The sequence below is a fragment of the Dipteris shenzhenensis genome, chromosome 2 (genome assembly GCF_047967505.1).
Source record: "Dipteris shenzhenensis isolate YYH24624 ecotype China chromosome 2, Dip_SZ_1.0, whole genome shotgun sequence".
NCBI lineage: Eukaryota > Viridiplantae > Streptophyta > Polypodiopsida > Gleicheniales > Dipteridaceae > Dipteris > Dipteris shenzhenensis.
The window spans coordinates 65,111,292-65,132,792 of NC_141597.1; the positions used below are offsets into that span (position 1 = coordinate 65,111,292).

At 43.6% G+C, this 21,501-nt stretch overlaps 1 protein-coding gene across 3 annotated transcripts in view; it reads right to left on the minus strand.

The window, feature by feature from the left end:
• The window catches only part of LOC147905184 (DNA mismatch repair protein MutS, type 2), a 269,240-nt gene that overhangs the window by 134,527 nt on the left and 113,212 nt on the right, over positions 1 to 21,501 (minus strand). For all 3 annotated transcript variants that reach the window (XR_015543515.1, XM_087397074.1, XM_087397086.1), the window contains exons 8-9: positions 587 to 713; positions 347 to 406 (exon numbers count right to left, since the gene is read on the minus strand). Coding sequence is in view for 2 of the 3 variants with exons in the window: in XM_087397074.1 (XP_087253200.1) it covers positions 347 to 406; positions 587 to 713 (187 nt within the window). In the remaining variant the exon portion in view is untranslated. The remainder of the gene's footprint in view (positions 1 to 346; positions 407 to 586; positions 714 to 21,501) is intronic.

The window sequence follows — 21,501 nt, forward strand, 5'->3', positions numbered from 1 at the left end:
AGCCACACCCAACCCCTTCTTAATGTAATTGAGAACCCTTTATACATATGTCATAAAGCCTATTCCAAAAAAGGTTCTAAAATAAACTCAAGAAGCGATGTCAACGATCTGCCCTACCTCGATTCAAGTATTTGAATTTGACCTAGTCAAAAATAAAAATGAAACAAGGAATGTACTGGAATAAAACTATAATAATACCAAAAGAACGTACTGCACATACTTGTGTTTAAAATCACAGAAATCTAGACCTTACATACACTTGGAGATATATAGCTTGTATCCTATAAATCCATCACATTAAAGAGGTTAAAATTTAGCATTTTGCTCTAGTAAAACCACCACATACCACATCCAGCTGGATAACAGTGTCCAACATGACTCCTAAGATGTCCACATGAGGCAATAACTGCAAGTCAGTAGAAAGACAGTGATACTTTCCATTAAAAAAACAGCCTGTGAAATGCCAGTAAATTCACAAGGGAAACTGTGAAGCTTTATTTGTTGCATGATAGGACTCCTTCCATACAAGCAGGTAACCATATTATGTGCATTTCTGACTAGCAGATGAACTTAGAGACCAACTAACCTTGCTTGTAAGAGCACGAAATGCTTCATATTCTGCTTTTAAAACAGATGCTCTTGCTTCAGCAAGCCTGTCATTCAATGGGACGGCAGCTACTGGCTCAATGTAGCTTGTAGATCCTCCACTCCCACTGTTGCACAAGAGGATCATCACAACTCCCTCACCTTCAGTTCACAAGTATTCAGATCACAAATTCCCGAAAGCAAAAATTGCAAAGTCATGTGAACATTTGCATATGTAATATCTCTATGCATTACCTCAAGTAAACAAAATCCTTATAAACCTGAAACTGGATAAATAACGTATCACAAATAAGACCACCTCTCTAGTAAAGGTAAAACAATGACATGCTGATCCCTCTCAAATAAACAAGCAGGATGTCCAGTTGAAGCAGGTGGGGATGAAGACTACACCACTAGTTGCAGCATTATGTGGATCGCAAGTGTTGATTGGAACTAGATATGGACATAGAGCAATCTTTTACTATTTACATCCCTTTCTTACAAGGCATTAAATACTCCTCTAGTGATGATGAACTTAGCAAATGCATCACTGAGAAGGATGCCAATCAGGTTTCAGTGACTCTTCATTGAATTCTAAGAGATGGCATCCTTGTGGTATGGTATGGGACACCAAAGCTTACTACTATAGAGGAAATACCTACTAGTAATGACATCCTTGTAGTGTATCTTGGTAGAGTAGGAAACAAAGGCTCACCATTGGGAACCTATTGGAAAAATAATGCTGAACTATGAATTCGCTCATTCACCCACCCTTGGGGTCTTTTGGTGGTTAGATTTATTAAAAGGTAAAAAAGAGTGGTAGTTAGACCTTTGTTCAAGGTTAGGCCACCTATGACTTCATATCTTTGGCAAGTAATCAACGATCTAGGGGGCCACATGAGGTGGCATACCCCCACATGCATTCATCATGGATGTAGGGGATGGGTGCCACGTGGTACCATTCTGTCGGTCCTAACTAGGGTGGGCTTTGCCACGTGTCAATGCATGCACTTACTACCTAATGCACTTTAGGGAAGTTAATCAAATGTTAGTATTGCATCTATGCATGTGTCAATGCATTCTCATTGGGCACACTGTATCGTGAAAGCATGACCTTGACCCTTCTGAGAGCTCTGTCTGAGGGGGAGGGGTTCATAACACTTCCGGAAGTATTACCGGAGGCCTAGGGCCACTGGTGCGAGAAGCGAGTAAGACATGCCATAAGTGTCACGGATGGTATGTAGGCGACGGATGGTATGTAGGCGAGTGCTTGTCGATGGTGTCAACTATGTGCAAGCGGTACAAGTGCTGAAGTGATGTGAGCAAGAAGAAGACCAAAGCGGAACAACATCACGAAAGCCAACCCTCGATATGAACTGCAAGAACTTCAAGCACATGACACAGGTCCGTTGTACCAGGTGAAGGGAGAGGAGGGGGGGGAAAGAACACAACGGAAAGAGATTTTTGAGTAGCGAGCAGAGACGGAGAGTAGCATAACTCATTAGAAAGCAAGATGACGGGTACACCCCTAGAAGATACACACGAGGCGAGCTCTTGACTCTAGCCTCTCACTCCTTCACTCACGCCTCTCGCCCCTGCCAGAATGTTCCTCTCCCTTTCCCCTTTCCCCCTCTTCACCTTCTCCTCTGCTCCACCCCCCGCTACCCATCTCCTCTCCTTCTCCCTATTGGATGTCTTCTTGCACCCTTAGCCATCCTTAGCCATTCCACCGTTTGTGGGCCGCTCTGTCCTTGATGGCTTCCGCAACACTCCAGCCTGTCCTGGGTCAGTGAATCCCGTGCTCCATGTGTTCTCCTGTCTATTCCATGCGCTCCTGACACTAGTTGGTTGAGAGGGTTGGTGCACCACCTATGCCTCTTAATTGTTGGACTGCTTCCCATGTGCACCAACAGGTGTATCCCGTGTACCATTGCACCGGTACTTCCCTCTGATTGACTTTGACCATGGTGAGTCGAGGTTGAGGTTTGGCACTCTTCGGTCATGTATTGCTTCCGTCATACCCAAGTCATGTCCAGGTCAAGTCATGTCCAAGTCATGTCCATGTCACGTCCAAGTCATGTCCAAGTCTGTTCCATGTCAAGTCATGTCCAAGTCTGTTCCATGTGTCCAAGATGTGAACATATGTGAACATGCTGCGACTAGGTATGACCAAGGTCTAACAACTTGGCATGTTGCTGAGGTGACCATGACGTGACCCAGGTGTGACTCTTGGTGGGTCGCCATAAACTTTGAGTACAACAAGCTCAAAGGCCAACTTCACCGTCACACCTCCTCAAGGTTCCCTTGTATGGGTTCATTGTGTGTTTGCAGTTAGTTCTTGCAGTTTCAGTTAGGTACATCCCAATGCTTGGCATTTCCATTTACAGCAATTCAGATATTTGTGTAATCATACCTATGTGTGGAACGCATTGCAGTCTAGCAAATTGGAGTCACTAATAAAATTTTAGTGTCCTATTTTCATTTTAGTTGGATATTATTCCAACCTTGTGCATAACCAAGTATTGTGGAATCATGGAGTTTAGGATATGTATTTTCCTCAAGTGAAATAACTGCTAAGGATAACTATAAGATATATCCTAGAGGTAGACACAAAATCATCGTTATTTTCCAGGTATGCATACAACAAGAGGATCAACTCATCTCCGACTTTGAGCAAGGGTGAGGATCAACAGCGGCACACATGATATATCCTCCTCTACTAGAGTAGGCCCCATAGAGAGGCTACTTCTCATGAGGAAGCGCCTTAAAGTACTGCTACTATATAGCCTTATGTTCTTTCTTTTATATTAAACTTCTGCTTTATCTTTCCTTCATGGTTTCTCCTATTCTCATACTGGTGTTGGGAATGTCTGCACCATAATGCCATAGGTTAAGCAGTCATCTTCTCCTGATATCATAGTTCTTGTCGTTTGGATGAGGATGACTGAGAATTGTCATGAGATATATGTTGGAAAGGTCACTAGCCCAATATGAGCCCTATATGAGGAGGACAAGCGATCAGTAGACCAGGGTAGATTGATTGGCCTTGTTTGCAGAAGTATGCAGAGGCTCCTGCATCAGATGTGACTGCAGCAGAGGACTGCATGGCAGCAGATCTGCAGACGCAGATGTACAGAGCTGAAAGGCAGCATCTATAGGCTTCAAGAGAGGATGACCAGGACCTATTTATAGGCTTGGCAATGGAGCAACATACTTCACAGACTAGGGGCAGTGAAATACCCCAGCAGGTCGGTAGTTGGAGGTCAACCAGACTGCAGACAAGGTCAGTCTGTCTAGAGATCCAGCCGGGTGATTTTGCAGGGTTCAAGTATCTTCTAAAATTTGGTTGATTCTTTCCGTCTGACCATCTGTTTCTGGATGATCCCCACTACTCATTCCCAACTCAGTCCTTAGTGTCTCAAATACCGCAGTCCAAAAATGACCGGTAAATTTGACATCTCTGTCAGACACTATGGATTTGGGTGATCCATGTAGACGAAATATATGTCTAATAAACAAATCCGCCACTTGCGGGGCACTAACAGATTCTCTAGTTGGAATGAAGTGAGCCATCTTGGTAAGACAATCAACCACCACAAGGATAGAATCATATCCACCTTGTATCGTAGGCAAACCTACAATAAAGTCCATGGAAATACTCTCCCACTTACTTAGTGGTATCTCCAAGGGCTGTAAAAATCCAGGCAGCTTCACCCGTTTTGCTTTACTTACCTGACACGAAAAACAACGTGTCACATATTCATGAATATGCTTTTTCATCTTTGGCCAAAAGAAGTCTCGCTTCACGAGATCATATGTCTTCTCGACTCCTGGATGTCCCACACATGGGCTATCATGGCATTGTCGAATGACTCTCTGCCTGAGATCATTCTAATTAGGTACTACCACCTTGCCATTTCTTTTCAACATACCATCCCTTATGGCATATCTTGCATAAGTTTGGCCTTTTCTGGATGCCAGGTCATCCTTTTCCCCGGGTTTTAACACATGAGCCTTAGGCCATAGGCTTTGGATGAACTCGTCCACCTTTTGAGTTTCTCTAATCTCGGCCATTAGAGCACTCTCTAACACCGTGAAACTCATGTTATGCATAATACGTGACAACGCATCAGCAACTTTATTATCTTTTCCTCTTCGGTACCGAATCGTCAAGTTAAACTCCTGCATGAGTTCTGCCCACCTAGCTTGGCGGCCTCTTAAGTCAGGTTGTTTACAAAAATGTTTCAGAGTATCATGATCAACATCCACATAAAACTTTGATCCATACAAATAATGTCTCCAGGTTTTCAAAGCATGGACAACAGCATACAACTCTAATTCATGAGTTGGCCAATTTCGTTGAGAGGGAGAAAGCTTCTTGCTTTCAAAGGCTACTGGCCTTCCCTCTTGGAGGAGAACTGCTCCAACCGCAATGCCACTTGCATCGGTTTCAAGGAACAACGGTTTCTGGGGATCAACTATTTTTAACACCGGTCCTGAGACCATAGCTTGTTTTATGGTGTTAAAACTTTCCTGCTGATTCTGTCCCCATATAAAAGGTACTTTATCTGAGGTTAGATCAGTCAATGGCGATACTATTTCGGAATATCCTTCGATAAAATTGGACAAATCCCAAGAATGATCGCAAAGTGGTCAAACTCTGAGGGATTGGCTAAGTCAGTATCGCAGCCACTTTCTTTGGATCCATTTCTACCCCCTCAGGAGTAATTATGAATCCTAAATATTCAAGTCTTACCATACACAGTATAGTTTTCTTTGTATTTACATAAAGACTGGCTTTCCTCAAAGTACTGAATACTATTCTTAAGTGTTCGTGATGCTCAGTAATACTTTTACTGAATATTAGAATATCGTCAATAAAATGTACTACAAACTTTCCGATATACGGACATAGAAAATCGTTCATAAGCATGACGAATGTAGCTGGAGCATTGGTAAGTCCAAAGGGCATTACCAAAAACTCATAATGTCCAAACCTGCTTCTAAAGCGGTTTTATGCACATCCTCGGCTCTAATACGGATCTGATGGTAGCCACACTTAAGATCTATCTTACTGAAAATTACGGCCCCATGTAATGCATCTTATCGGATACCTGTGCTTAATAGTGATATTATTCAATGCTTTGTAATCTATACAGAGACGAAAAGTATCATCTTTCTTCTTCTTTAATATCACTGGCGAAGCAAAAGGTGAAAAACTAGGTTGAATCTGCCCCAGCTTGAGGTATTCTTCCAGTTGTCTTCGCACCTCAGCTTCTTCTGTAAAGCTTAATCTATAGGGAGGTCTATTAACAGGTTCTACCCCCGGGATAAGCTCAATTTTATGCTGAACATTCCGCTCTCGAGGTAACCCATAAGGTAACTCATCCCTAAAACAATCAGAATACTTCTCCGATATCTCGTTAGCCAACTCGGCCATTTCTCCATCTTGGGTAGCCTCAGTGCTAGTCGATGCATCATCAATCGACTCTATTGATGCTATACACAGACACATAAACTCTTTCGGAGTCTTCCGAATTTCCATGGCTAAAATCAATGGTCCTCAAGGTAAATCCTTTACACCTCGCAAAACATATTCTACCCCGTTCATCTTGAACTGGTAAATATGCTTTTTCCAATCAATGGCTGGATTTTTCCAAAAATGCCAAGCCATGCCCAGGGCTATATCTGCGTGAGCAAGCCTGGTCAACTCAAAGTCCAGCTTCTCAACATAGTCTTGTATTCGAAGTTCCAACTAGATAACCCTCTGGTCCCATACTTCAGTTGAACTTCCGTCCGCCATCCTGACCGTATAAGCATAGTCAGACAGACTAGTTTTCAACTTGAGTCTCTTAATAAGCTTCGAGTTAATTACATTATGCGTTGACGCTGAGTCAAACAACACAATCACATCACGATTGGCTACTTGCCCTTTCATTTTAATCAACTCGGGCTCATCGAAAACCGTATACCCCATTGCTGCGGGCTTTGAAAGGATGTTATCGGGTGCACCGCTTACTAACTTAGTAACAGACACACTTAACAACACAGGTACTAACCTCTGAGAAGGTCCCGCCAATTGCATCTACATATGTTCCGCATTGGGACTCTCTTGCATTTCCGTGTCGCATTTAGATATTATCATATTGGCCGTGCGACGGTCTTTGTTTAGTGGACAATCTTTCCATTGATGTCGCTGAAGGCAGCCGAGGCACAGTCCTTCTTTTCTAGCTTTTTCTTTTTGCTCAGGGGTCAACGAGGACTTTGACCAAGCCAAGGCTGCCATTGGAGTTACTTTTCTTTTCACCCCAACGGTGGTACTTGTCTTTGCTTGTCCCTCAACCGGCTTCACCTGCTTGGTTTGGCCACTTGGCTGCGAGACACTTGTCTTTGAAGTCCATTTCCTCTGAAATCCCCCTTTTCTCGGGTACTCGTGCTGAGTCCCTGCCTGCACAAATCCACTAGATCTGCCTCTGGCATCCTCATAGTTCAGGGCTACTGCAATAGATTCATCTAATATAGTCGCATATTTAGCCCGAACTTCAATTTTAATCCTGTCGTTCAGTCCATAGATATAGTCTTTCAACTGAACCGACATAGGGAGAGGGTCTGTTATTTTCATAACACATTCCCTGAACTTGTCAATGTACTCTGCCACCGACAAATTCCTCTGGCAAAGGCTTCTGTAAGCATCCCAAGCTCAGGACTCTTCGTCAGGTGGAAGAAAGTGTTTCTTAAATTCAGCCTTAAACCCATCCAAGGTGGTAGGGGCAACCTGATCTTTCTGTTGTTTTATCCACCACCTATCCGCTGCCTCAATAAACAGGTGAGTGGTCTTGCGGATTTTCTTTAGATCAGATCTAATTTCACAAATGACGAAGGCTTCTTCCCACTTGTGTAACCAAACCTCGATCACATCAGAACTGCGCTTGGTCATCCGACCAGCGTACTTTTCCAGTCTATAATTAGCAATATTAGGTACCTTGACCTTCGCACATTCCAACGAGTGTATACTGGGCTCTGGCTCTGCTAGAGCTTTGTCCTTTTCATTTCTAGATGGTCTAGCCGACAAGGCTTGCACCATCTCTCTAATTTCATTTTGATCAGCATTCACTTGAAGCTGTTGGTTCATGATGTGTTGTAAGGCATCTTCTAGTACAGAAATCCTACCCACCAAAGTAGGTGTGGTGTCATGGGACACTTGTTGTGTAGATCGTGCCCTAGATTCACCAAGATTTACCCTGGAATCTTGTCCCTCTGCCTCCATTCTTTCAAAAGGGAAAATATAAAATTTTTATTTATTTATTTATTTATTTTTTCACTTCGAATTTCCCTCTGCTGTACAGGAATAAATCGACTGTAAACTGGAAACTAAAATTTTATATAGAAGGGGAAAAAATGCCCCCTGGAAGCTCCACGTAATGCAAATATCTCAATTTCCTTTGATGAAGAACAAGGTGATCTTCAAAACAGCTATGGAATCAGCCCGCTCTTCTCCAGCCTGCTCTCTGTTTCGGAATCAGTCTCAGCCCACGCGCTATTTACGTGACCACATCCCAGATACCAAATTACAAGTCTGCGGCTGTACGCGATCCTGCCTTGAAGAGCTTCTAGATGGCCCGTTGACCGAACCAAAACCCGTCTAATTTCGTGGAGCCCACGAACAGTCAATTCCGTCCCCCAACTCTGGTCGTGTCCTCGCCGAACTAGTTAGCCACACAGTCATGACGTTGCCCGTGCGTCGCCCCTCGCCACGCCTCAGCTCCACAACGTAATCCTGCGCTGAAGTCTTCCTCCGTCACCTGCCTTACGGGAACCTTACACTCTTGCGACTGCTTATAAGCTTGGAGCTTGGTTGTATCGTCGTCACATATCCCGTGCCTGCGCTCCCTTCATACGCAATCCCCTCATCCAGCCTGAACGCTCTAATACCAAATGATACACTATTTACTACTATCTGTTCCTTTCATCGAATCACGGGCAATCACAGGCGATGGCATCATACTTTTCCTCCCAGCCTCACTTGTAGATTGCATGCACACGAAGATATGTAATTTCTTTTTCCTTCATGCCTATCCACAAGCCCACAATTCCCTAGATGGTTCCCTCCTGCCACATGTCATCGTTTTAGACCTTTAGCTTGGTACACCATTTACCCCTCTCTTGGGGCACAATTAAAACATTTGCCCCTTGGCATTCTTACACATTTAGGTGCACCTAGGCCTGAGCACTCAGAACCACCTAGTTGATGCCAATACACCCTCACCTAGGACCTTGGCAGTTACTTCCCTTGACCATTTAATTTACGCACATGAAATATTACAGAAGTTGGTCATCTAAGAGAAAATTCCCACCGATCTTTCCGAGGTCATGCTATCTCGGCTAGAGCATAACAAATATGCTCTACTATTGCTTATTTACGCAGATGATGTAGAATTCTTCGCAAAGAGCAAGCACATTTGGATGCACTGAGGGCTTCTGCAGACACTCAGGGATGCAGGTCTGTAGGCCATCCTCTGGTGGTTCTAGTGATGCCGTATAGGCCATGGTATGTGCCTTGTAGGCATAAATAAAGACACTTATAGTGTTAGTGTCTTTTAGGCCACATAGGACACTTAGTCCTAGGTCTAGGTACTTGTACCTTGTACTCCTTTTTCATTATCCAAGATTTGACGTGACGGCTAACTCATCGCTTCTTTAGCTACCTACACTCTCTCTCTCCTAATCGATCCTTCAGTGGTATCAGAGCGGTGACTTGTCTTCCTGCCCCCGTACTCCCTGTTGTACCTATCCCTACTGGGTTCCGTACCTGCGTCGTACAGATATGTACCTACATCGTACAGATCCGTACATGTCATCGTATTTACGTAGTACAACTTACGTACCTACGTTGTACTATCTCTCTCGTACCAGAGCCACGGTACCTGCGCCACCATACAAATCAATACTTGCATCGCCATACTGTCCGTACTGACCGACGTGCCTACACTGTACAGCCTGTGCACAAGATTTGTGTCACCGTACAACCACATGGGAATGTACCTACATATGTACATCGTACTTCCGTCGTACCTGATCCGTACATCGTGCATATTCCATACCGCTCCTCCGTACAATCACGTGTGCATGTACCAGGCTACCGTACAATTCCGTACAGCTGTCGTACTCAGTCTCGTACAGCTATTGTACACTGTTCCGTACAGCTATCGTATTGCTTTCGTACCGGCATAGTACCTGTTACTGTACTGGCATCCATATAGTTGTACTTGATCCAGAATTTGGTCAACAAAAATTTGGGGCTTTTGCGTTGGAAGCTAAATTTCAACTGAGCAGTAACTCATACTTTTGAGTTTGGTACAGTAACTCATACTTTTGGATTTTCAAGCCTTGAGGCTATACATTTGGGTCAATATTGCAAGACATTGAGTCACTTTTGCAGGACATTGAGTCAAATCTTCATACATTGGGGCTTTTCTGTATTTGCCCTCTTTTTGGCCTATTTGCCCTCAATAAATTTGGGGTTTTTGCCAGATTTTTTGCTTTTGTAGTGAACATTGCCTGCCACAGTCACATTTGGGTCAAATCTGCATTTGCCCTTTGATTTGGGTCAGAAATTTGCAGATATTTCCTGTCATTTTTGGACAGCCAGCTTTTTGCAGTGATAGCCTTGAGGCTTTTGGGTTTTCAGGTCTTTTTCAGGGTATCACATTTGCTATGGTTGGGAACAATCAAGATTTATTTGGAGTTCTTCGTGAAGATGATAAGTTGGATGGCACCAACTATCTGATGTGGTCTTATCTCATGAAACATATTCTTGTTGCAAAGCATTTGTGGAATATTGTTTCTGGGGCTGATCTGAGGCCAGCCAATGCTACAGTGGTTGCCTCTACTGCTGGTCCCTCTGCAGGGGGTACTACTCCTGATGCCTATCATCTAGCACTCCTGTTGCTGCTCTTCCAACTCAAAAACAGTCAAGATGGGATGCAAGGGATGCAAATGCACATTCATGCATTGCTTTATCATGCAAGAGAATCATTATTCCACACATCCGGTCTTGCAAGGCAGCAAAGGATGCTTGGGATAAATTGGCTTCTCTCTATCAGATTTGCAATGAAGCTCGTGTTGCATATTTGAGAAGGCAATTACAGGAAGTCAGTATGAATGAAGATGACTCTATGGATGCATACCTGACAAAGGTCAAAGACCTCATGGAATAGCTTGCCAACATTGATGAGGTGGTGCCAAATTCACAGCTTGTCAGTACCACATTGAATGGATTGCCAGATACATATCAAGGGTTTGCTACAACCCTTCGATTAGTGGCCATGGGTAATCCAGACAACTATTCTTTTGATCAGCTAGTTACTTTGCTTTTGCAGGAAGAGCAAAGTAGAGCTAATAGACAAGCCATTATTCCTGATCATGCATTTGCTTCACAGCAGACAGGAAGAGGCAAGGCTTCCAAGCCTATGGGCAAGCCAAAATCTGCGCATAGCATCTGCAATTCCTGCCATGCATCTAAAAATACAGCAGATAAGTCAAAGAAGAAAAGATGCAACTATTGTCGCAAGCCTGGACAAGACATTTCAGAATGTAGGAAGCGCATTGCTTCGGAGAAGAAGAAAGCAGGATTGACAGTTAATGCCTCACATGCTATTGAATCCCATAAGCCAGAAGATGCTTCACATGCACATGCTCTTCACGATGATTGGGCATGGGCTGTCCATTGCTCATTTGATCCCTCCAAAGCGGATGTATTCTTTACTGCTAATGATGCTCAGTCCTCGTACTTCGATAGTGGTGCTTCCAAGCATGTCACATATTGCAGACAGTTGTTTCATTCTTTAGCTGATGCACCTCGAGGGGGGACTGTCACATGTGCTAATAATGCTTCAAATGCTGTTAAAGGAATTGGAGATGTGCAGCTCACATCCATTTCAAGCCACCTATTACTCTAACAAATGTTCTTTTTGTCCTGGAATTGAAGTCAACTTGATTTCAATTTCAGCAATTGCCACTTCAGGCTTTAGAGTTATTTTTGATGGCTACAAATGCCTAGTTTATGATCTTCATGATGACAATGCCATAGTTCTCACTGGCACTTTGCAATTGATCATCATTCAGCTGCACTTTCTATTGAAGCATTGGCTATTTCAGATTCACAGCTTGCTGAAACTCATCTTTGGCATGAGAGAATGGGCCATCTCAATTATAGAGCTCTTGCAAAGCTACATTCACAGCAGATGGCAAATGATGTACCTCAGACTCACACAATTTCCAAACATGTGTGTGAGGGTTGTCTTTTGGGCAAGATGCATCGATTTACTTTTCAAAAGAATTGTCTAAAACTCTCACAAAGGAAATTGCAGCTAGTACACACTGATGTCTATGGCCCAATGAGAACAAATGCCATTGGGGGATACAAGTATTTCATGACTCTCATTGATGATTTCACAAGATATTGCTGGATATATTCTTTAAAAGCCAAATCTGAAGTTTTCTTATGCTTTCAGAGATGGCTGAATATGGTTGAGAATGAATCAGGATGCAAGCTTGTCACCCTCAACACAGATAGGGGGAGAGAGTATATGTCAAAGGAGTTTGATGCATTTCTGTCTTCACGGGGCATTATTCACTCATGTACTACTCCTTACACTCCTCAGCAGAATCCTGTTTCTGAAAGGAAAAACAGGTCGACAATGGAGATGGCTAGATGCATGCTTAAGGCCAAGTCTTTGGCCAATAAATTTTGGCTTGATGCAATAATGTGTGCCAACTATGTGCTGAATAGATCACCTACACGTGCATTGCAGACTATTACACCTTATGATGAAGCATGGAAAGGCAGGAAGCCTTAACTTTCACACATGAGAATTTTTGGGTCTCTTGCATATGTTCATGTACCATCTCAGCTGAGACATAAGCTTGATGACAAGGCAATCAAATGCATATTTATTGGTTACAGCCAGGAGAGCAGAGGGTATCGATTATACCAACCAAATACTGGGAAGATTATTGTCAGTAGAGATGTAATCTTTGCTGAACATTCAGCTTCTCGTCTTGTGGACTGCAAAGCTAAGCCAGATGTTGACATGTTTGACGCCTTTGAATCTTGGTTACCTCTACCATCCTCAGAAGAGGATTTTGACCAGCAACATGAGCCTCCTGCAGGCCCTCCACTAAGCAATAATCAGCCACAACCTCATGCTGATTTGTAGGTTTCTCTTCCAGCACAAAATGATCCCACTACTCATGATGCAGTCATTGAAGAAAGAGCTGTCAAAAGAAAGCAAAGGCATGTTCCCAGATGGCTTCTTGATACATTGAGGGACAGCAAACAAGATCAGCCTTTTGCTGCCCGGACAAGATCAGGGAATAGACAGCATGGTCACTTTCTTGAGTTTGCACTCCTTGCTACAGCTTGCAATGAAGAGCCTCTGTGCCATAAAGATGCTTTTGACAGCAAAGAGTGGATGGATGCAATGAGAGCTGAGTTACATTCCATTGCTAAAAATGACACATGGGAATAGTAGATCTCCCTCCCGGCAAGCGTGCCATTGGAACGCGGTGGGTCTACAAATTAAAAAGGAAATATGATGGCAGCATAGATCGATACAAAACCCGTCTTGTTGCAAAAGGGTATGCCCAACAACAAGGCATTGACTTTGAGGAGACATTTGCTCCCACATCCAGGATTACTACCATTAGATGTGTTATTGCCATTGCAGCCCATCATCATTGGCAAGTGCACAGCTTGACATCAAAACTGCTTTTCTTCATGGGGATCTGTAGGATGAAGTCTATGTCACACAACCTCCTCGTTTTGAGGTTGTTAATTCTGAAAATAAGGTATGCCGGCTTAGAAAAGCCCTTTATGGTTTGAAGCAGGCACCCAGGGCATGGTATGCCAAAATTCATGTACACTTACTATCCCTTGGTTTTCATAATAGTCCCACAGAACCCACTCTTTATGTCCGTGGGACTGGATCTGATTTTTTAGTGCTGATTTTATATGTGGATGATATGCTCATCACGGTCCCAGATACTCAGCAAATTGCAGCTTTCAAGGCTGATTTGCAGCAGATTTTTGACATGTCAGACATGGGACGGCTCCATTATTATTTGGGCATTCAGTTTGCTCATGTTGAGAGGGGGGTATCATGATGTCTCAGTCCAAGTATATTGGACATCTCCTTGATCGTTTTCAGTTTGAGGATTGCAAGCCAATCTCTACTCCAATGGACCCTAGCTTCAAATTCTCAGCTCATGATGGGAGCCCACCATGCGATATCACTCTTTATCAGCAGGCTGTTGGATGCTTTATTTATTTATGTCACACCAGACCTGACTTGCAGTATTCAGTATCTCAACTCAGCAGATTCATGCACATGCCCAATTCACAGCATTGGCATGCAGTGAAGAGAGTCTTCAGGTATTTCAGAGGCACTCAGGACTTAGCCCTCTTCTATGGTGATCAGGGTTCACTTACCATGCATGCTTACACGGATAGTGACTGGGCAGGATGTTCCGACACCAGAGTGTCACATACTGGCGATTATTTTTTTCTTGGTAATTGATGTATCTCTTGGCTCAGCAAGAAGCAACCAACAGTTGCCACGTCTAGCTGTGAGGCTGAGTACAGGGCAGCTTTCACCGCTATAGTAGAGTGTGTTTGGCTTCGAGAGTTACTTATAGATCTTGGTATTCGCCAGACATCCTCCACTATTGTCTACACTGACAGCCAGAGTGCTTTGGCCATTGCGCGTAACCCAGTGTTTCATGCACGTACCAAGCATATTGAAGTTCACAATCATTATGTTCGGGAGCGGTTGTCAGCAAGAGACATAGAGTTGTCCTATCTTCCCACAGAGGACAACATAGCAGATATGTTTACAAAGGCACTTCCTCGTCCCAAGTTCAAAGTCTTTTGACAGGATTTACACTTGGTTCCCTTTGTTACATGATCTGACATCCCTTGTACATTCATAGGTGGCTATATCCTTTTGGATGAACATGTGCCACCATGACTAGAAAATACCAGGTATTCTGAGACGTTTCCAGAATACTTCAGCCCATCCCATGGAGGGGGGGTTGTAGGCCATCCTCTCGTGGTTCTACTCATGCCCTATAGGCCATGGTATGTGCCTTGTAGGCATAAATAAAGACACTTAAGTGTTAGTGTCTTTTAGGCCACATAGGACACTTAGTCCTAGGTCTAGGTACTTGTACCTTGTACTCCTTTTTCATTATCCAAGATTTGACGTGATGGCTAACTCATTGCTTCTTTAGCTACCTGCACTCTCTCTCTCCTAGTCGATCCTTTAAGGTCAACATAGCCAAGACAAAAGTCGTGGTGATTGGGACACACAACAAACAGATTGTCACTTTTACCGACAACTACAAGCGGAATGCATGTGTAGAAAGAAGAATCCTGGAGGGTTTGAAAGCTTTGTACGGCTTCCAAAATAAGTAAAGGAAGGCACACCTGTGGAATTGGGAAAAGAGAGAGTTTCTATACATTGTGCTTGTACCAACAATGATCCTTTATGGGTGTTCAGCATGGACCCTGGGCTCTCTAGGACCTACTGGAAAAGAATAGAAGCTTTACATAAAAGATTTCTCATCGGGGAATTGGGGGTTAAGGCGCAGATGACCTACCCCATCCTAGTGGTTGAGAGGGGTATGATACCTCTTGAAGGGGGAGCATTATGCCAATTCATGGCTTACCTCAACAAAGTTGAGAAGATGGATGCCAACAGGATACCTCACAAGACATTGGAAGCTACAAAAACCACTAGATGCCATGAAGATGGGATGGAATGGATGGAGTTATGGGTTATAACAGCTACTGATACACCAAAGGATGAATGTGAGATCAGGAAGTTAGTGACACAGAAGATGCACAAAAATTATGACAAGACCCAAGGGCAAAAATGCAGTTCTACAAACAGGAAATTAATCCAATCGACAGCTAGGGAATCAGGATATGGGATGCTAAAATACCTTGGGGAAGACATCAATTTTTAAAAGGCATCTAACATGCCAAATGAGAACCAGCTCACATGATCTAGAGGTGTAGAAGGGAAGGTAGGCAAGACCTAGAGTCCCAAGGGAAGAAAGTGCACACAATCTAGCTCATCAAGTACTTATTACACAGCAAGTCTGTAGTATTATCTTTCACCGAATGTAAAAAAATGCTATTTGTTGACAGAGATCAGAGTCCCATGGTCTTAAAGGGTCTCAAGAGGGCTTTCATACAACCATATAATATCATACCAATGCTTGGAAAAAGACCATACAAATCAGCCATCCAGAAAGGAGGCGCTAATCATGGGAAATACATACAGAAACCGGCTGTCAGAAAAGAAACCAGCTTGTTTCAAGAGAACGCAACTCACTACCTAGGGAATCTCTGGTACAGCCAGGGTGGCGGTCCATACATCCAGGAGAATACCTTGCCCAGTGGAAATGTAAAAAAAGCCTACAGGCCAAGCGTTGCAGAATCGCTCCACCTTTCCTAGGTTCGAGAAAAAGGACACCTCTAGACCCTATCCCAATCACCTTGTCTCCTTAAAAAAAATTTAACGAAGTAGGCATTTACAGCCTTTTTTGCTGCTGACAAGGTTTAACTCCTTTCAAAACAGAGATTTATATTCCGACAGTTGTCCTAACGTTGATCCTTTGTATTTCAGATGTTGAAGGAAGAAATTTATAGAGTGATTGAGTTGGAGGCTGAAAATGCTGTTTTACAGCAATCTTTGGCTAGATTGCCGCAACTACAGCAGGACAGTAGAGAGCTGTTGGACATAAGGGAAAGATCGGTGAATTCCAATGGGCAGTACAGTTCTTCCGCTGTTATTGCTAATAAAGTAAGCATTTTGGATGCCCTTAACGTACTGGAATCTTTGTTTAAAAAACTCTCTCAACATGTCTATGGATATTATTTGAACACTTGTATTATGCATTTTATTTCATATGTTACATTCTAACCTAACTGCCAGTCAGCCAGTCATTTGCATGGCAACAAGGCCTTCTTGATGTGACTCTGCCTTCATTTTGCATAAAGGCTGGCTAGACTCTCATCAGAGGCTCACGGACCTCAGTTCTTTAACTTAGGCATGTCTTGTCTGTACTGTAGGGAATAAGGGCTAAGTAGGTTCTTCCTGTAAAATACGATGTTAGTTGCGGTTAGTTCCAGGGCAAAATAGGCTGTTTAGGCTGTCTTTCATCCCAGAGCCAAAGCCGTTAGCACGGTCCGTCATGGCCTGCTAAGACTAGAACTAGGTTGATGGTCAGTTCTTGCCTAGGTGGTCCACTATCCAAAACTTTTTCCACTCAAGCAAGAACAACGTCCCACACGCCTCTGCGTCCTACATTGTGAGGATTACCCAAAAGCGAGCAAGACAAAAAAAACGAGCGATATAAGACAATAAAATATTTATAAATCCCCTGTTTGAGATCAATAAAATATAATTTATCAAAAGTCCATATGTTTCCCCAATGCTTAAAGGTTAAATATGCATATAACTCTAAGGCCACTAACACCTAATTTCAGATCCCCCATGATAGAGTTGGTATGTTTCATTGCAAGTCATCATTAGTATCAAAGACAAACCCTACTGCATTAAGTTCTCTCTTTCCACCATAGTGATTGAAATCATCAACGTAGCCTTCCACACAAGTGGGGCATTTCCAAGGACTCCTTAAATGGATTAGTCTACATTCCATGCACATGTAAATACTTAGCTTTTTTTACTCTATTCACTCTTCGAACAAAACCCATGTTTCTTTGGTACTACAAAAACATCCCTTCCCGATGATTCACTCTTACATCCCAATAATCCAACCAATGCAACAAATTGAACACAAATTCATACTCTGGTTCATGATATTTTACTAGATGTTGCAAAAATGCATGATAATCATCTAAATCATGCCTTGCCATTTGATTTGATACGTAACATGACTCTCTTTGGACTTGTAAATCAAAAGATATAGGGATGTGAAAATGTCATATTTTCGGCCAAAACAGGAAGCGTGTTCCCTATTTTGGCCCAAAAGATAACATTTTCACAACCTTGTATATTTGCAAGTTGTCAAAATTTGATTGTTTTGGCCCACTAGACGAGTTTTTCACATCCCTGCATCTTTTGATTGTCAAATCCAAATGGCATAATGTTACATATCAAATCAAATGACAAGGCATGATTTAGACAAATATCATACCTTTTTAAACTATCTAAAAAAATTACGTGCATCAGAATATGAATTTATGAATTTTTGGCCGATTTGTTGCACCAATTTAAAGCAAGGTTTCCCATAATACGGAGCGAGAAGACACTATCTATTTTGGTTTTAAAAAGGCCAATTTAAAGCAAGGTTTCCCATAATACGGAGCGAGAAGACACTGTCTATTTTAGAGGATGAGTTTGGGAATGTTCTTGGATTCATCTAGGTATATAAATTTAACATCCTCCACCTTTAATTGAGCTCGCGGGGTTCGACCGAGCTAGATCATGCTAAACGACATGTCACATATTTTTATACACTTGAGGAGTCTGCCCTTAGACATAGAGGGCTGAGTGGGTCAGTGGGATGAGGCGACGACGAGCACAGATGCAACCAGAAATGCAGAAGCCACACACGATGCAGAGACACACAAGGCACGAACGATAGAGGATCAGCCCATCACAATTATATTCGGGGGGATCACCCGATTAGAGGTATCACTATCAACATGGCCCTCTAGATATAGAGATCATGGAGACCACGCCCCTCGCTGCCGAGAGAGACGACTCGGTAGATATAGATATGATAAAGCACGTGCGAGCAAGAATGTGTTTAAAAATACCCCTATTCTTGCATTTTTACAGGTTCTCATGTAATTGGTTAAACCCCTGTATGTGTTTACATTTTCAATCTTAAAATTGTGGCAACCCTTCATAAAATCTACATATATAAATTCCATTAACTTGCTATTTCTGCACATAAACTGCATGTAAGTACCCCCATTAAAAACATTCCTCCCAGTGCACTAAAGCGCTATGTTACATGTTTATGAGTGACCCCTTGGGTAGTTGCCAAAATCCAAATGGGGTCACGTTAAAATAGTCAACTACCCAGGGGGTCACTCATCTACTACTACCAAGGGGGGTTACGTTAAAATTGGGGGTGAAACCTCAGATTATCAGCTGCATGGGAGTACCATATTGCCTTGCTTTGCATCTTGGGGTCAATAACACCGAGTCCTCCCTGTGCCTGGGACTAGATCATTGTCTGCCAAGTGACCCTAGCTCTAGTGTTCGTATGCCATGTGATCCTTCCCACAACTAATTGTGCACCATGCATCTAAGTTGTCCCCTACAGCCCCTATGAAAACAGCAGCAAGAGGCGATGTACCAGGTTGTGCCCAAGAGGACTTAGCTGACCACAAGGACCCTACCTGCTAGACATATTTGGCCAATCTCAACTATAGAAGCTGACATCACACACGCTATATAGGCTTGGGGCAATCTGCTGCTTTACTTAGATATCAATGCCGACCTAACAGCCTAGGTACCTAGCTGTGTGCCCCCTTGGAATCCATCTAAATCCCACTCCTGTCCCCAATCTTAGATCCCCACAGCCTCCTCAATTGCTATAAGAAAGCCAACTGATTTAATCCTAGACCCCAAAGCCAAACAATAGGTGTCGAGGGCTGCTTGGACCCCCTCTAGAATCTCCATTGTGTCCTCCACAAAGAGAGCCATGTCATCTGCAAATTTTGAGTCAAGAATCTCATCCTCCTACTCAATCACAAGTCACATCCCTATGAGGCCTACGGCCTGATATCTCAACAAAAGGAAAAGGAAAGGGGCAAGGGCGCAGCCCTGTCTATCTGAGTGGGAGAAAGAAAGAAAGAAAGTTAATTAAAGTCTTCGGAAGACCGATGGGTCTATGAGACTATGAAAAACTTGGTACAAACGAGTTGTGGTAGTGGAGCTACTAAACGAGCATCCACACCAATGCAAAATGCACAAAATGCAGAGTAATAGCACTAAGTCCTAAGTACAACATAGTCATGTCGGTGTCGACTACAAATCAATCTCATCATCATCATCATCATCATCATCAGGACATTAGGGTGGATGAGACGATGGGGGCATGAAATCGGCGATAGAGTGCTATCGGCCACTCACGAGTGCATCCCTGTCACGTCTCCTGGTCATAGCTCTACATCTAACCAGGGCTACTCTGACCCCTGTCGGGTGGGCTCCGACTCTGAATAGGGAGGGGATGTCCCCAAGTGTGATATGTGTGTCAACCCTTTGTCTGGGGGGTGACCCAAACTCAGCTTGAATGATCTGGTGAGGAATGGATGGCTTACCACGAATCATCCGTGATAACATGAGAACTTGTAGCCGCTCCACACGGGCCCACTTTGTATCCGACAAATCTAGACCCCAATAAGGGCAGATGGGTGGTAGAGTCAATAAACACTTTTTCTCTACTCTTGGCCCTAGACATAGTAGAGAGAGTGTATCCCAGCTTATTGACTCGCATGGGGTTTTACAGACAGAGCCTGATGATGTCTTACGCATAGCTTCAAATTTTTATGCCACCCTTCTTACTGCTAATCCTGAGACACATGATAGAGAGGATGCTAGACAGGCTATTTGGCAGGGCATCCCTGTGTTGGTGAATCCGGGTATGCATGTTCTACTCGATGCACCTTTCACCAACACAGAGTTCAGGACTGCACTTTCAGCCCTTCACAAGGGCAAGTGCCCAGGTTCGGATGGCCTCACCCCGTCTTTTTTCATTGCATTTTGGGATATGATTGGAGACTATATTACTTCAGCCCTGCAGGCCATTTGGGACTCTGGCGAGATGCCTGGGTCGCTTACAGAGGGTCTCATCCACCTTATCCCAAAAGGAGGTTGCAGAAATTTAGTGTCCCAGTGGAGGCCTATCACACTTCTGGGGACTTGTTACAAGATTCTCGCCAAGGCCACCAATTGCAGCCCCTTCTCCCTGATCTTATTCATGACACTCAGACGGGATTTGTGCATGGCAGAAGCATTTTTTATAACATTTTTTCTTTCTGGGAAGCTTCAGAGTGGGCCATGCAGAGTGGCCAGAATCTTGCCATTCTACTTTTGGACTTTGAGAAAGCTTATGACAGAGTAGATTGAGGTTTTTTGGAGGGCACCCTTCTACGCATTGGCTTTACTGATGCTTGGATCAGAGGTGTTTCCTCTTTGTACAGATCAGCCCACAGCCAGGTACTTATTGGTGGGGTAAGGGGTGAGAGATTTCAGATTTCGAGATCAGTCCGTCAGGGATGCCCCCTTGCTCCTTTCCTTTTTTTGTTCATGGCCGAAGCTATGAGTATCTATGTTAGATCTCAAGCTGACATCTTTGGGCTAAGACTTCCCATCAGAAGGGAAGAGGAGCTACTTGACAGTGAGTTGGCACATGATACAACAGTTTACTTGGAAGCCACTCCACAGACGCTCACTTCTTTCAAGACAGCATTGGATTTATTTTGCTTGGTGGCAGGGGCGCAGATAAATTGGCATAAATCCAATGGCCTTTGGATCAGTGATGAGGGCACTCCAGTTTGGGGGCTTGACATAGGATTCACTTGGGTTCAGAGGGGTGAGCCTATCAGGTATTTGGGCTGCCAGGTCGGCTTGGGTATTTCTACCACGCAGCAGTTTGCTCCCGTTTTGGAGAGCATCAGAAGGAAGCTTCTTTTTTGAAGCTCAGCCAAGCTGGATCTTGCCTCTAGAGTTGTGGTGGTCAACCAGGTCCTCTTGGCCACGGCCTGGTTTGTTTGTTCATGCTGGTGCCGTTCTAGGGATTGCATCATTCAGCTCAGAAGACCGATCAGAAACTTTCTCTGGAGTGGGCTTGATGGCACAGCAGATGCCT